The sequence below is a fragment of the Rhinoraja longicauda genome, chromosome 25 (assembly GCF_053455715.1).
Source record: "Rhinoraja longicauda isolate Sanriku21f chromosome 25, sRhiLon1.1, whole genome shotgun sequence".
In the NCBI taxonomy this organism is placed as follows: domain Eukaryota; kingdom Metazoa; phylum Chordata; class Chondrichthyes; order Rajiformes; family Arhynchobatidae; genus Rhinoraja; species Rhinoraja longicauda.
In genome coordinates, this window is record NC_135977.1 from 1,442,330 (window position 1) to 1,458,336 (window position 16,007).

The 16,007-nt window shown below is 48.2% G+C and overlaps 1 protein-coding gene across 1 annotated transcript in view; it reads left to right on the top strand.

Moving 5' to 3' along the window:
• Nucleotides 1-16,007, top strand: part of LOC144606024 (E1A-binding protein p400-like) — a 117,237-nt gene that overhangs the window by 73,259 nt on the left and 27,971 nt on the right. The window contains 9 exon segments of the mRNA XM_078421787.1: nt 158-354; nt 1,345-1,456; nt 2,128-2,271; nt 5,331-5,492; nt 8,411-8,494; nt 11,641-11,775; nt 12,996-13,040; nt 13,129-13,282; nt 14,748-14,992. Of these exon segments, the coding sequence (XP_078277913.1) occupies nt 158-354; nt 1,345-1,456; nt 2,128-2,271; nt 5,331-5,492; nt 8,411-8,494; nt 11,641-11,775; nt 12,996-13,040; nt 13,129-13,282; nt 14,748-14,992 (1,278 nt within the window).

Below are 16,007 nucleotides of genomic sequence, written 5' to 3' on the forward strand. Positions count from 1 at the left end.
ATGTTTAAAAAAATTGTCCCTAGTGTGTGTAGGATAGTGTTAATGTGCGGGGATCACTGGGCGGCGCAGACCCGATGGGCCGAAGGGCCTGTTTCCGCACTGTATCTCTAAATCTAAAAAAATCTAAATCTAAACCTTGTTGCACTTCTCTCCACAGGCATCCATGAAGCTTTTCAATAACGACAAGCGCATCTTCTGCGCCATCCTGTCCACCCGGGGCGGAGCGGCGGGGGTTAATCTGATAGACGCCGACACTGTCATTGTGTACGACAGTGATCTGAACCCTACGCTGGACTCACAGGTTCAGGAATGGTGTGACAGAATCGGGAAGTGCAAGGATATCCATATATACAGGTATGTGTCAACAGCAGCATTCAGTGTCCTCACCATTCATGCATGGGATTAGATGTAGGAACAAAGAACTGCAGGCGCTGCTTTATACCGAAGTGCTGGAGTAACTCAGCGGGGTCAGGCAGCATCTCTGACTAAAAAAGATGGGTGACGTTTCAGGTCAGAATTCTTTGGTGGAAGCACTCTGTGAAACGTCACCTATCCATGTTCTCCACAGATGCTGCCTGACCTGCTGAGTTACTCCAGCACTCTGTGAAACGTCACCTATCCATGTTCTCCACAGATGCTGCCTGACCCGCTGAGTTACTCCAGCACTCTGAAACGTCACCTATCCGTGTTCTCCAGAGATGCTGCCTGACCTGCTGAGTTACTCCAGCACTCTGTGAAACGTCACCTATCCGTGTTCTCCAGAGATTAGATTTTGTCACGTTAACTTTGAAATGTATCAGGTTGAAATGTATCAGTCAGGACCTTTCTTCAGACTGATTCTTTCAGGCAGCATCCCTGAGAACATGGGTTAGATGATGTTTCCGGTCGGGTCCCTTCATCAGTTGAGAGAAGGGTCCTGACCCAAAACGTCACCAATCCATGTTCTCCACAGATGCTGCCTGACCCGCTGAGTTACTCCAGCACTCTGTGAAACATCACCTATCCATGTTCTCCACAGATGCTGCCTGACCCGCTGAGATACTCCAGCACTCTGTGAAACGTCACCTATCCATGTTCTCCACAGATGCTGCCTGACCCGCTGAGATACTCCAGCACTCTGTGAAACGTCACCTATCCATGTTCTCCACAGATGCTGCCTGACCCGCTGAGTTACTCCAGCACTCTGTGAAACGTCACCTATCCATGTTCCCCACAGATGCTGCCTGACCCGCTGAGTTACTCCTCCATCCCCAGTTCCCTGTGCCTCCATGCAATGGGTAAAAACTTGGTGGAATTTTCTTTTTGCAACCTCCAACCTTCTTCCTGTTTATCCCTCTGCTCCAGGCTGGTTATCGGCAACTCCATCGAGGAGAAGCTTCTGAAGAACGGCACTAAGAATTTAATTCGAGATGTAGCTTCACACGGGAGCAACTATTGCACGGCATACTTGCAACAGGTATTGGACTGCAGCACCTTGAATCCTTCCAGTATCTTGAGAAATGGTTAGCTTTAACTAGTTCCAGAGCTGTGTGCAGAAGTGAAATCAACTTTGTAAATATCTCAAAATATGAATGAATGAATGAATGAATGAATAAGTTTATTGGCCAAGTATGTACACATACAAGGAATGTGCCTTGGTGCTCCGCTCGCAAGTAACAACACCAACGAATAGTAAACAATTAACAATAAAGCATAAAACATTAAAACATTAAGAATACAACAAAATCTGTGTAATTCCTTTGGAGGGGTTCCAGTAATGATATTATTGTCATTGTCATATCACGTTATTGTCATACATGTACTATCTTTCCGCTGACTGGTTGGCACACAACAAAAGCTGTTCACTGCATCTCATTGGCATCTCAGGCAGCATCTCTGGAGAGAAGGAATGGGTGACGTTTCGGGTCGAGACCCTTCTTCAGACTGATGTCAGGGAAGGGAGCGGGACCGCCCCAAATTGTCACCCATTCCTTCTCTCCAGAGATGCTGCCTGACCCGCTGAGTTACTCCAGCATTTTGTGTCTGCCTGGGTAATTAGGTAATTGAGAAGACAAATGGTATCTGACGTGCCGAGCCGTAACCAAACCCTGGATGGTGAGCACCAACTACATGCTTGATGTTTTGCAGCAAACTGTGTGGGACCTATTTGAGGTCCCTGCTTTCCTGGGGGAGTCTCCCTTGAAGGCCAAGACAGAGGAGTTTGTCGTGCTGTCCCAGGTGCCGTCCTTGGCAAATCAGATCTCGCCCAAGGAGACAAAACCGTTCCTGGAGGTACTGTAACCTACTGACCGTGATTTACTCCCACTGTGAATAATGCTGCTTTATGTTGTGTGACATTCAATCCTGAGTTGGACTGAAGAGATCAGAAAGGACTTGGGAATACAGTCTGAAGAAGGGTCTTGATCCCGAAACGTCGCCCATTCCTTCTCTCCAGAGATGCTGCCTGACCCGCTGAGTTACTCCAGCACTCTGTGAAACGTCACCTATCCATGTTCACCACAGATGCTGCCTGACCCGCTGAGTTACTCCAGCACTCTGTGAAACGTCACCTATCCATGTTCACCACAGATGCTGCCTGACCCGCTGAGTTACTCCAGCACTCTGTGAAACGTCACCTATCCATGTTCTCCACAGATGCTGCCTGACCCGCTGAGTTACTCCAGCACTCTGTGAAACGTCACCTATCCATGTTCACCACAGATGCTGCCTGACCCGCTGAGTTACTCCAGCACTCTGTGAAACGTCACCTATCCATGTTCACCACAGATGCTGCCTGACCCGCTGAGTTACTCCAGCACTCTGTGAAACGTCACCTATCCATGTTCTCCACAGATGCTGCCTGACCCGCTGAGTTACTCCAGCACTCTGTGAAACGTCACCTATCCATGTTCACCACAGATGCTGCCTGACCCGCTGAGTTACTCCAGCACTCTGTGAAACGTCACCTATCCATGTTCTCCACAGATGCTGCCTGACCTGCTGAGTTACTCCAGCACTCTGTGAAACGTCACCTATCCATGTTCTCCGCAGATGCTGCCTGACCCGCTGAGTTACTCCAGCATTTTGTCTATCTTCGGTGTCAATGATACGATGCATTACGATACGATGGAACTTTATTCATCCCAATTTCCCTCCAGGGATAATTAAAGTTGTATGGTATCATACCCCTGGCAGTGTGGTCCAGGCATCTACCACTGCACCCTTTGTTTGGTAAATGCTCCCAGATTGCTCTGTGGTTGTCTAATGCTGTGGAAGTTTAGTGGACGCGGTTGAGCAGAGACTCAGTGGAGAACAGGAAGTGTCAGTGTCCACCATAGAATTATCTACATGCAGCTTACATGAGAACTGGCACCATTCATAAAGCCTTCAATGCGTCAGCAAATTTCACCTTTTAAAAAGGATCTCAGATTTGTAAAGAAATCTACTTTATTGCTGAGACGAATATTCTGAAATGCCTCCAAGCTTCACGTTGTAACTTTACTCTTTAACTACGCTTTCCCCCTGCCTGCCCAAGTCGGGCTGGCGACCGTGTTCGATGTTGTTCCACGCAAGTATTTTGCTGCACGATATCATCGGGGAAGTGCAGATTACAGCAAAGAAAGTTTCCAGCTCCGGCTTCAGTGTTTCCCTTTGCTGAACGCCAGGCACAGTTCAGCCACAAGGTGACGCTGTTGCTCCACGATCAAAATCAATTGCAATCGTCCCACACTAAAAGATAGATGGTGGTGATCAGGGGAGATGATTCAGCCCTTTGAGCCTGTTTGCTGGGCACAGGTTTAAGATGAGAGGGGAAAGATTTAATAGGAACCTGAGGGGCAACCTTTTGTTTCGGGAGGATCATAAGGAATAGAAGTAGAATAGGCCATTCGGCCCATCTAGGCGACTCCGCCATTCAATCATGGCTGATCTATATCTCCCCCTTAACCCCATTCTCCTGCCTTCTCCCCGTAACCCCTGACACCTGTACCCACAGGATGGTGGGCATATGGAACGAGCTGCCAGAAGAGGTAGTTGAGGCAGGTTCTGTGTCAACTAAAAGACTTCTGGACAGGTACACTGACAGGAAAGGTTTAGAGGGATATGGGCCAAATGTGGGTAAATAAGACTAACTTAGATGGGCAGAAGAATGGTCTTGACCCGAAACGTCACCCATTCCTTCTCTCCTGAGATGCTGCCTGACCTGCTGAGTTACTCCAGCAGTTTGTGTCTAAGTTAGATGGGCATTTTGTTGGTATGGATGAGTTGGGCCGAAGGGCCTGTTTCTGTGCTGTGTTGCCCTATAATCCTACATATTAACCAATGGTTTAGCCCTGGTTGAGTTGAAATTTCTCTCACCTTTTATGCAAAGCTGTCTCTTCACTTCTGATGGGTCTGGCTCTAATTCTGTCTCCACTCTGATCACCAAGAATTGTTTCTCTCTCCCTATCAGTCTCCCCTTAGTATTTGAACGTCCCAAGTTCCAGAGAATATAATCCTGATTTGTACAGTCTTCCACGCTGCAGAATTCAGCTTTTATTCCCTTGTGTATTTTATATCGAGAAGTAAAAGGTTGAATGGGGTAATCAGGAAGTGGATAATTGGTAAACTAATTGGTACCATACATAAAAGTAATCGGAAGCAAAAGTTTTGAAATCTTGAAGTTTCCTGGATATATTCACTAGAGAGGAAATATTAGGCTTGACTAGAACATAATGGTATAGAAAGTAGCATATTGGCCAGTGGCTCTTATACTGTAGGTATAATGAAAAATAAAGGAGAAAAGTGGTCCCAAAGAAAGACACAAAGTTGTGAAGTTACTCAGCGGGTCAGGCAGCATCTCTGGAGAACATGGATCGATGACGTTTCGGGTTGGGACCCTTCTTCAGAAAAGTGGTACTGTGGTGTACACACAGGTGTACGAGGACATTTATGCTCGGGATTTACAGCAGGCAAGCTAGCCAATGCGTACGCACCTGCCCACTACTGTTAACAGTCATTGAGTCTTGGCAACCATGGAGAGTGGGTAGAAGCCGGGCAAGAGGCACACTGTCCATGAGGCACACTGTCCATGTCAGATGCCTCTTCTCCCAGAAACATTAGATGGGGATCAGTCCACTTGTCCACATTCACCTCGGTCCACAGTAACGTTGTGTCATAATCATAGAGTGATACAGTCCGGAAACAGGCCCTTCGGCCCAACCTGTCCCAGCTACACAACTCCCACCTGCCCGCGCTTGGACCATATTCCCTCCAAACCTGTTGATTCCAAGGATAGGACAGGTTGTGGATTGTAAAAGCCGTGGATGTAAGTGAGCTTTGTAATAATAATCATCTTCTCTCCTTCCACACAGGCGCTCAATAGCATTGAGCAAGAAGGCGGTGATCTCAGTAAATCAGAATTGACGTCAAGGCCAGAGCTGAGGGAGGGTGTTGACAGAGTGTCGGAGAGGCGGAGGAACGCGAGCTACGAAGAGCCCAGGTACCTGGATGGGTTGGCGGCTCTCATCGAGCAGGTAACCTTTATTTTGATGCAAGTCAAGTCGAGTTTATTGTCATATGTGCAAGGATGGTGAGGTGTGTCTACAATGTAAATGATGCTTACAGCAGCATCACCAGCACATGGGCTCGGACATCACATGAAACATTATTCCCTTTATCATCTATCTGTGTACACCGTGGGCAGCTCGATTGTAATCATGCATAGTCTTTCTGCTGACTGGTTGGCACGAGACAAAAGGCTCTTCATTGTACCTCACTACACTTGACAACAAACTAACTAAACTATAAGTTGAACATAGTTTGAATCCATGTTCTGTCAACAGAAGAAACGACACATTAGTTAGAAAAAACACACAATGAGAAATCAAGTCCATAGGATCCTTTTATAAAATCTCTTGCTAATACAGAAGATGTACTTTGGCCTTTTCTATCTGTGCCAATCATTGTGAGAATGGGATGCTCTCCTCCCTGACCCCCCCCCCCCCCTGAGTCCGGCCACTATTTTCTGTACTTCAGCTTGTCACACACAGGGATTGGAAGGATTTTAGTTGAGAGAGGGGGAGTTTGGTCTTTGTTTACTGTATGTTGGTATTGTTACTTGCGAGCAGAGCACCAAGGCAAATTCCTTGTATGTGTACATACTTGGCCAATAAACATATAATTCAATTGACGACCACTTTGGGGCTTCAGATCCATTCAGACCCATGTTCCTATTGTTAGATAAACGTGAAAACAAGGAACTGAAGATGCTGGTTTACAGAAAAAGACACATAATCAACGAATTGTCCCACCCCGGCCATTCCTCCTCCTCCCTCTTCCCCGCTCCCCTCCGGCAGAAGGTACAGAAGCTTGAAAGCGCGCACCACCAGACTCAGCAACAGCTTCTTCCCCTCTGTTATCAGGCTTCTGAACGGCCCTTCCATAAGCCAGGGTACCGTCCGATTCACCTCTACCCCATTGCGGACATTGGACTTTGTTTAACTGATGCGCTACAATGCTGAGAACTATATTCCCCTCTGCTCCACCTGTTGGACTGGAGTTTGACCTGATTGTATTTATGTATGACATTGGCTGATTTGATTGGATAGCGTGCAAGGCAAAGCTGTTGACTGTACCTCGGTACAGGTGGGAATAATAAACCTGACCCTGAACCTAGTGCAAGATGTAACTTTAGATTATGCTGCATTGCTGATTGCTGATGTTATATATTAATGTCTAGAGGATGATTTATATCAACAATATCCCTGTAGTTCCATTGCATTAAATATCCCTTGAACTTTTAAAATTCATTACTAACTTTAATATAGAATATTGCGTTCTGCTTGGAATTGGTTGAACATTTCTGTAGCCTCGAGGCACAATCAGTTCCGCATGATTGTGCTCCCTGCAATAAATTATTCCTAATTTGTATCGGGGAAAGTTTATTAAGTGAGTGGCTGACAGCAGAGTGAAGCACCTGAGGCAAGGTTTGCATCAATTCACTGCACATTAGCAGTCTGAGTCAAACTCATCTGGTTTCGCTATATTTTGGTGGTGGGGTGGGGGGGATAGAGGCACAGAGTGCTGGAGTGACTCAGTGGGTCAGGCAGCATCTGTGGAGAACATGGATAGGTGACATTTCACAGAGTGCTGGAGTAACTCAGTGGGTCAGGCAGCATCTGTGGGGAACATGGATAGGTGACGTTTCACAGAGTGCTGGAGTAACTCAGCGGGTCAGGCAGCATCTGTGGAGAACATGGATAGGTGACGTTTCACAGAGTGCTGGAGTAACTCAGTGGGTCAGGCAGCATCTGTGGGGAACATGGATAGGTGACGTTTCACAGAGTGCTGGAGTAACTCTGGGTCAGGCAGCATCTGTGGGGAACATGGATAGGTGACATTTCACAGAGTGCTGGAGTAACTCAGCGGGTCAGGCAGCATCTGTGGGGAACATGGATAGGTGACGTTTCGGATCGGAACCCTTTTCCACACTTTGTCCCCCTTCAGGGGAAAAGGGAGAAGAGGTGTTGGTTGGTTTACTATCTAAAATTGGAGAATTAATTGTTCAAATGGTCGGGTTCTAAGCTCCCCAAGTGGAACATGCGGTGCTCATAGTCTTCCAGCTTGTGTGTCCTGGGCCTCACTCTTGCAATGGAGGAGGTCCAGGACAGAGAGGTGAGGGTGGGAATGGGAGGGGGACTTAAAGTAAATAAGCAAACGGGAGATGCAGCAAGCATTCAGTCTGAAGAAGGGTCTTGACCCGAAACATCACCCATTCCTTCTCTCCTGAGATGCTGCCTGACCTGCTGAGTTACTCCAGCATTTTGTGTCTACATAGAAACAGAAAATAGGTGCAGGAGGAGGCCATTCGGCCCTTAGAGCCAGCACCGCCATTCATTGTGATCATGGCTGATCATCCACAATCAGTAACCCGTGCCTGCCTTCTCCCCATTCCACTAGCCCCTAGAGCTTTATCTAACTCTCTCTTAAATTCATCCAGTGAATTGGCCTCCACTGCCCTCTGTGGCAGAGAATTCCACAGATTCACAACTCTCTGAGTGAAAACGTTTTTTCCCACCTCAGTTTTAAATGGCCTCCCTTTTATTCTTAGACTGTGTCTATTAGTTAGTTGGGTACATGGATAGGACAGGTTTGTAGGGATATGGACCAAACGCAGGCAGGTGGGACTAATGTGGCTGGGACATGTTGGCCGGTGTGGGCAAGTTGGGCCGAGGGGCCTGCTGCCACACTGGCACATGAGGTCTGGACCCTTCTTCAGACAGAGTCGGATTTACTCACTGCTGAGTTACTCCTGCACTTTGCGTCTTCCCCCCCCCCCCCCCCCCCCCCATAAACGGGCATCTGCAGTTCCTTGTGCTTACGTTTATGTTTGAAAATGTCATGTTTTTGTGAATTCCCAGTTTGAAAGCATATATGTTGTGTTTTCGTGCAGCTTACCCCAGTTGAAAGATACGCAATGAATTATTTGGAGCTGACTCAATCGTTTATATCACCGGTGGAGCAGAAACTACCAGAAGTAAGTTATTGGCCTTACCTAACAATGGGTCTTTTGACTGAAACTGTTTCTCTTTCCACTTTGAGCGTTTGATGGCTCTGGGCCTGGTCTCACTGGAGTTTAGAAGGACATTGGGGGGGGGAGATCTGATTGAAACATTGAATTAGGTACGGCCTGGATAGAGTGGCTGTGGAGAGGATGTTTGCATTAGTGGGAGAGTCTAGGACAAGAAGGCACTGCCTCAGAATAAACAGACGTCCCTTTGAGGAGGAATTTCTTCAGCCAGAGGGTGGTGAAGCCGTGGAATTCATTGCCACGGACGGCAGTGGAGGCCAAGTCATTGGATATTTTTAAAGTGGAGATCAATAGGTTCTTGATTATGGTGAGAAAGCTGAGGAATGGGGTTGAGAGGGAAAGATAGATTAGCCATGATTGAATGGAGGAGCAGACCCGGAGGGTTTATTGGCCTAATTCTGCTCATACACCTTCTGAACTTTCTCCTCCGAGAAGTCACCCCAATCCAACAATAATGAACCTACAACAGACGAGGACGTGAAGTGAGGATATTTTCATTCACAGAGTTTGAGGAGCCAGAGCTCCAATGTTACTGCTTTCTCCCCAGTTCTGGGACTTTTCCATCAATAGGATGTTTCCACCAGTGATAGAGTCTAGGACCAGAGGGCACAGCCTCAGAATTAAAGGACATTCCCCTAGGAAGGAGATGAGGAGGAATTGCTATAGTCAGAGGGTGGTGAATCTGTGGGATTCTTTGCCACAGACGGCTGTGGAGGCCACAAGTCTGGATCAGTGCGAGTGTCAGGGGTTATGGGGAGAAGGCTGGAGAATGGGGTTAAGAGGGAGAGATAGATCAGCCATGATTGAATAGCGGAGTAGACTTGAAGGGCCGAATGGCCTAATACTGCTCCTATCACTTATGAACTTCCCGTCTTGAATCTTGAACATATCTGAATCCTGTTGACATTAATGTGTCCTTCTGCCTTATTCAACACTAGAGTTTCTGTAAATTCACCTTGCCTTGATTACTTCCTCCAACACAGGATCCCAAATTGTTATTTTCCGTGTGCTTGAATGAATCAAATATGAAGCACTATTTGTATTCTTTGCATCTCCATTTGCACCACCAGTCCCCACTAGGGCGGCACAGTGGCGCAGCGGTAGAGTTGCTGCCTTACAGCACTTGCAGCGCCGGAGACCCGGGTTCCATCCCGACTACGGGTGCTGTCTGTACGGAGTTTGCACATTCTCCCCGTGACCTGTGGGTTTTCTCTGAGATCCTCTGTTTCCTTCCACACTCCAAAGACGTGCAGGTTTGTAGGTTAATTGGCTTGGTGTAAGTGTGAATTGTCCCTAGTGTGTGCAGGGTAGTGTTAGTGTGCGGGGATCGCTGGTCAGTGCGGACTCAGTGGGCCGAAGGGCCTGTTTCCATTCTGTTTCTCGAAATTAAACTAGTTTAGGGGAAAAGATTTAATAAGAATCTGAGGGGTAACGTTTTCACACAAAGGGTGGTGGGTGTATGGAACAAGCTGCCAGAGGAGGTATCCCAGCATGTAAGAAACTGTTAGACAGGTACATGGATAGGACAAGTTTGGAGGGATATGGACCAAGCGCAGGCAGGTGGGACTAGTGTAGCTGGGACATGTTGGCCGGTGTGGGCAAGTTGTGCCCACAGAAGGGCCTGTTTCCACACTGTATCACTCTATGACTCCATCTCGGGGCACTTCGGTTCTTCCACAAACAGTGACCCAATCAGTGATCCGTTCCCTCAACTAACACTGCGTGCTTACAATTCGAAAACTTTAATTGATTGAATTTGAAGTCCTGGCTCGTCACCAAAGTTCGTTAAGCTCCCATTCTACATTTGATGCGGTCATAATTAGTACCATTGCTATATCGTAATTGCATCTAAAACCCTTAGCGTTGAAAGAACCAAGTCACTTGCACAGAAACTGAATTAAGTTTAGTATAGTTTAGATCGAAGATAGACACAAAATGCTGGAGTAACTCAGTGGGACAGGAAGCATCTGTGGAGAGAAGGTATGGGTGACGTTTCACAGAGTGCTGGAGTAACTCAGTGGGACAGGCAGCATCTGTGGAGAGAAGGTATAGGTGACGTTTCACAGAGTGCTGGAGTAACTCAGTGGGACAGGCAGCATCGCTGGAGAGAAGGTATGGGTGACGTTTCAGGTGATGACCTTTCTTCAGAGTTTGGTTTGGAGATACAGCGCAGAAACAGGCCCTTGGGTCCACTGAGTCCGTGCCGACTAACGACCCACGCACACTAACACTATCCCACACACACACGCCATTTACAATTATATCAAGACAACTAACCTACAAACCTGCACGTGTTTGGAATGTGGGAGGAAATCGGAGGACCCGGAAAAAACCCACGCAAATCATGGGGAGAACGTGCAAACTCCGTATAGACAGCACCCTCTGTCAGGATCAAACCCGGGTCTCAGCGGTAAGACAGCAATTGTACTGCTGCGCCACCGTGCTGCCCAGCACGGTAACAGGCCCTTTAGCTAATGAGTCCACGCTGACCATCGATTACCCGATCACACCAGTTCTATGTTTTCCCACTTTCTCATCCATGCCCTACGCACCAGGGGGGCAATTTACAGCGATCAATTAACCTACAAACGCGCACGTCTTTGGGATGTGGGAGGGGAAACCGGAGCACCTGGAGATAACCCACACAGTCACAGGGAGGGAGAGCGTGCAAACTCCACACGCACGCACGCACACACACACACTCCAAGGTCAGGATTGAACCCGGGTCTCTGTGAGGCAGCAGCTCTACCCGCTGTGCCGACCCCTCATTGGAAGTTGTTGGGTTTTTTCTTCCCACCCTTGAAAGACCGGTCCTCTTGTGTTGAAGGTAGACACAAAATGCCGGAATAACTCGGCGGGTCAGGCAGCATCACTGGAGAGAAGGAATGGGAGACGTTTCGGGTCGAGACCCTTCATCGGTCTGAAGAAGATCATGACCCGAAACGTCACCCATTCCTTCTCTCCAGAGATGCTGCCTGCCTGACCCGCTGAGTTACTCCAGCATTTTGTGTCCACCTTCGATTTAAACCAACATCTGCAGTTTTCTTGTCCACTGTCCTGTTGTTTGAACGAGAGATGTTTGTGCCTCCCAGGACCGGGTGAAAGCTGCCCAGCGAGTGTGGGAGATTGGACAGTTACACACTCTGAAAGAGGAGAAGAAGAGGCGACTGGAAGATGAGGAGAACGATGTGTTGTTTACCTACAGCCGGGAAGATGCATACAATAAGGTAGAGCCCCAAACCTCTATCTGTACAGGTGCTCCCCAGCTTCCCCTGGGGTTCCGTTACGAGAATCCCATCGCAAACCGAAAGTATTGTCAGTCGACATACATTGTAATACACGCGATTAGGTGGCCGGGAGCGAGCGGCAAGTCGCTGCGAGTCACTGCCAATTGCACCGTCACAAAGTCAAGTATCACCAGTCTAAGCATCGTAAGCCGGGGGCCACCTCTACACACTTTGGATGTGCAGTGTTTGGTCAGGAGTTATCTTCTTCTGTAACATACGATGCTTCCTACCTTAGCTGGACTACAGCACCACAGTCAAATTTCTCTCCAGAATAAAGAGGTGGATTTAATTAACATTATTATTAGTGGAAGAAAGGCTTGAGATCGTGTAACACATCATCATCAATGACAGAAAAAGGACACGGTGCTGGAGTAACTCAGCGGGTCAGGCAGCATCTGTGGAGAACATGGATAGATGACGTTTCACAGAGTACTGGAGTAACTCAGCGGGTCAGGCAGCATCTGTGGAAAACATGGATAGGTGACGTTTCACAGAATGCTGGAGTAACTCAGCGGGTCAGGCAGCATCTGTGGAGAACATGGATAGGTGTCGTTTCGTTCTATACCTGCCATCACCAGGGATGCTGCCTGAGCCGCTGAGTTACTCCAGCATGTGGTGCCCTTTTGTGTATGAACCAAGATCATCAGTTGTTTGTTTCTACATCATCAATGATGGACAAGGCTAACAGGCCTTTGGCTTCCTTTATTGTAACGCGAGAATGCGGTTGAGGGGGAAAATTAATTCAGCCGTGATTGAATGACGGAGCAGACTCGATGGGCCGAATGGCCTAATTCTGCTCCTATTTCTTATGATCTTATAAATTACATCTACGTGGTAAGTATCCCATTGTACCTCATGTAAAAAAAACACTATGGCGATGATGAAGTTATTATGAAATCTCTTGAGTCGGAGGGTAGTTAATCTGTGGAACTCATTGCCACAGAGGGCTGTGGAGGTCAAGTCAGTGGATATTTTTAAGGCAGAGATAGACACATTCTTGATTAGAACGGGTGTCAAGGGTTATGGGAGAAGGCAGGAGAATGGGATTAGCCATGATTGAATGGCAGAGCAGACTCAATGGGCTGTTAACTTGTGAACTAGTTTGTGCTGTTATTGAAAAATACATTTCAATCAATTGGGCTTATTTTCTCTTTTTAAAGGAATATGTGAAAGAAGGTCAGGACGGTCAGACGGAAATAATGCCCGTGAGTTACACCCGCTTCCTTCCCATGGACTTGTAGCCCTTGTTTGGTCAAGAGGCCGGTTGATGACCTTGCTTTCTGTCTGTGGCAGATTTGGACCCCACCAACACCACCTCAGGACGACAATGACATCTATATGGACCCAGTCATGGGCCTGATGTATGATACCACGCCAATTCAGGAGTCCAAGCTGCCTCCTGTCTACATCCGCAAAGAACACAAGAGGCTGAAGATGGACCCGTCAGGTAAGAAACCGTGTCAGTACTGTGCAGCTTGTGTGAAACTCGTAAGCCAATTGACTAGTGGAGTTCCACAAGGGTCGGTGCTGGGGCCTCTTCACGTTGTATAGTAATGATTTGGATAAGATGGATTGACAGCTTTGTGGCCAAGTTTGCAGATGATGCCTGGATAGGTGGAGAGGCAGGCAGTGTAGGGAGAACAAGGACTTGGACAGGTTAAGGAGAGTGGGCAGAGAAGTGGCAGATGGAATCCAGGTTAGATGGTAGTTAAGCTGTGGAACACGTTGCCACAGAGGGCTGTGAAGGCCAAGTCAGTGGATGTTTTTTAGGCAGAGATAGACACATTCTTGATTAGAACGGGTGTCAAGGGTTATGGGGAGAAAGCAGGAGAATGGGATTCGAAGGCAGAGATCAGCCATGATTGAATGGTAGAGTGGACTCGATGGGCCGAACGGCCTAATTCTACTTGTGAACTATAGCGCGTGAACTTGAGTAAAGTATCGATCCAGAGAGGGTTCTGTGCGTAACCTCCCGACTCTCGATGTGGCCCCTGAGATAGAGGTGTCATAATGGATATCAGGAATAACTGCGGTACAGGAGGAGGCTGGATTGGATGATGATAGAAGTTCGATCACGCATGATTTGAGTGTATTCGATCTGCAATTGAGGGATAATAACGTGAGTCTGGAAAAGCCCATAGGATTGTGCTGTTGTAGTGGCCTTGTATTATTCACTCATTTGGCTTGGGCTCAATCTCTCTCTTAACTCTTCTTGCAATAGTGTGCCGAAGGGCCTGTTTCTTATCTTGTACCTTCTCCTTTAAACGCGGCTCATTAGCGCAGCGGGTAGAGCTGCTGCCTCACAGCGCTAGGGATCCTCGTTGGATCCTGACCACAAGTGCTGTCTGTGGAGTTTGCACATTCTTCCCGTGACCGCGAGGGGTTTCCTCCGGGTGCTCTGGTTTCTTCCCACATCCCAAAGACGTGTGGCTTTGCAGGTTAATCGGCCCTCTGTAAATTGCTCCTAGTGTGCGGGGAGTGGGTGAGAAAGTGAGTTATATTGGAACTAGTCTGAACGGGTGATTGATGGTCTGCGTGGACTTGGTGGGCCGAACGGCCTGTTTCCGTGACGTATCTCTAAAACTCTAAAGTGAAACTTGTCTCTGCTACAATTTGGTGCTTACATTTCTGCGATATTTTGTTGTACTGAAGGTATTGTTATTTGCCAAGTGAGGCTTGTTGGCACAAGGTGGTGGTTGTTGTTGAGCCAGTGAGCAGGATACTTGCAGTCTGGACCATGGGACAGAGCAGGTGGTCTATCTATCTATCTATCTATCCATCCACGACGGGGGAATGCTTGGTGGACACGTGTGTGGACACATGTGTGGACACGTGTGTGGAAAGCATTGGGCCAGTGTTGCTTTTTGTATGTGCAGAAAGCGAGACAGACGTATTGACCTTTGTTGATGCAGCTGCCGGAAAGAAGTTTAAGAAAGCTCGGCACGGGGAGCCGGTCACTCCGCCCCGGTCACTGTTTGACCGCTCAACAACCTGCATACTCAAGATGCGCCGCGAGGCGAAAGACCAGAAGAAGAACATGTTCATGAAGCAGCAGGCTCCCTTTGCCAAACCCTTGCCTACGCTGGCCAAGAGCCCGGCCGATGGAGGGACAGACAGCCCCGAGTGGCTCATCAGCGAGGATTGGGCTCTACTGCAGGTAGGACCATGGGCAAGCCCATTGCCATGGGCACCATCTCCCCCAGCCTCCGCGCATCAGCAAATGTCCCCCCCAGTCTCCGCGCATCAGCAAATGTCCCCCCCAGTCTCCGTGCGTCAGCAAATGTCTCCCCCAGCCTCCGTGCATCAGCAAATACCCCCCCTGACCCCGCGCATCAGCAAATATCCCCCCCAGCCTCCGCGCATCAGCAAATATCCCCCCCTGCCTCCGCGCATCAGCAAATATCCCCCCTGACCCCGCGCATCTGCAAATATCCCCCCCTGCCTCCGCGCATCAGCAAATATCCCCCCAGCCTCCGCGCAGCAGCAAATATTCCCCCCTGCCTCCGTGCATCAGCAAATATTCCCCCCCCCCCAGCCTCCGCGCATCAGCAGATATGTCCCCCTGCCTCCGTGCAGCAGCAAATATCTCCCTCTGCCTCCGCGCAGCAGCAGGCAATGGGCTTAGACACAAAATGCTGGAGTAACTCAGCGGCACAGGCAGCATTTCTGGAAAGAAGGAATGGGTGACGTTTCGGGTCGAGACTCTTCTTCAGACTGATGTCAGGGGAGAGGGAGACACATAGATAAGGATGTGCAAGGTGTGAAAACAGGGCAAAGGGAATGGAGACCAAGGAAAATGTCGAATGGATCATTGTTAGCTGGGAGAAGGTAACAACAAAGCAAACAGAGATAAAATATAGCCGAAGATAGTAAGACTGGTGGGAGAACTGGGAAAGGGGAGGGATGGAGAGAGGGAAAGCAAGGGTTACTTGAAGCAAACATTGGGGGACTGCTTCCAAGATGGCGTCCAACCCAGGCGAATATTTGCGTGCTAGGCACAGAAGCAGATCTACAAACTCGTATTACAATCGCCCCACACTCTTAAACCTCTATTCCACAGCAACTTTGCAGACTGTATTTCCTTATCATGTATCTGTACACTGTAAATGGTGTGATTGTAATCATATATTGTCTTTCTGCTGACTGGTTAGCACGCAACAAAAGCTACATGG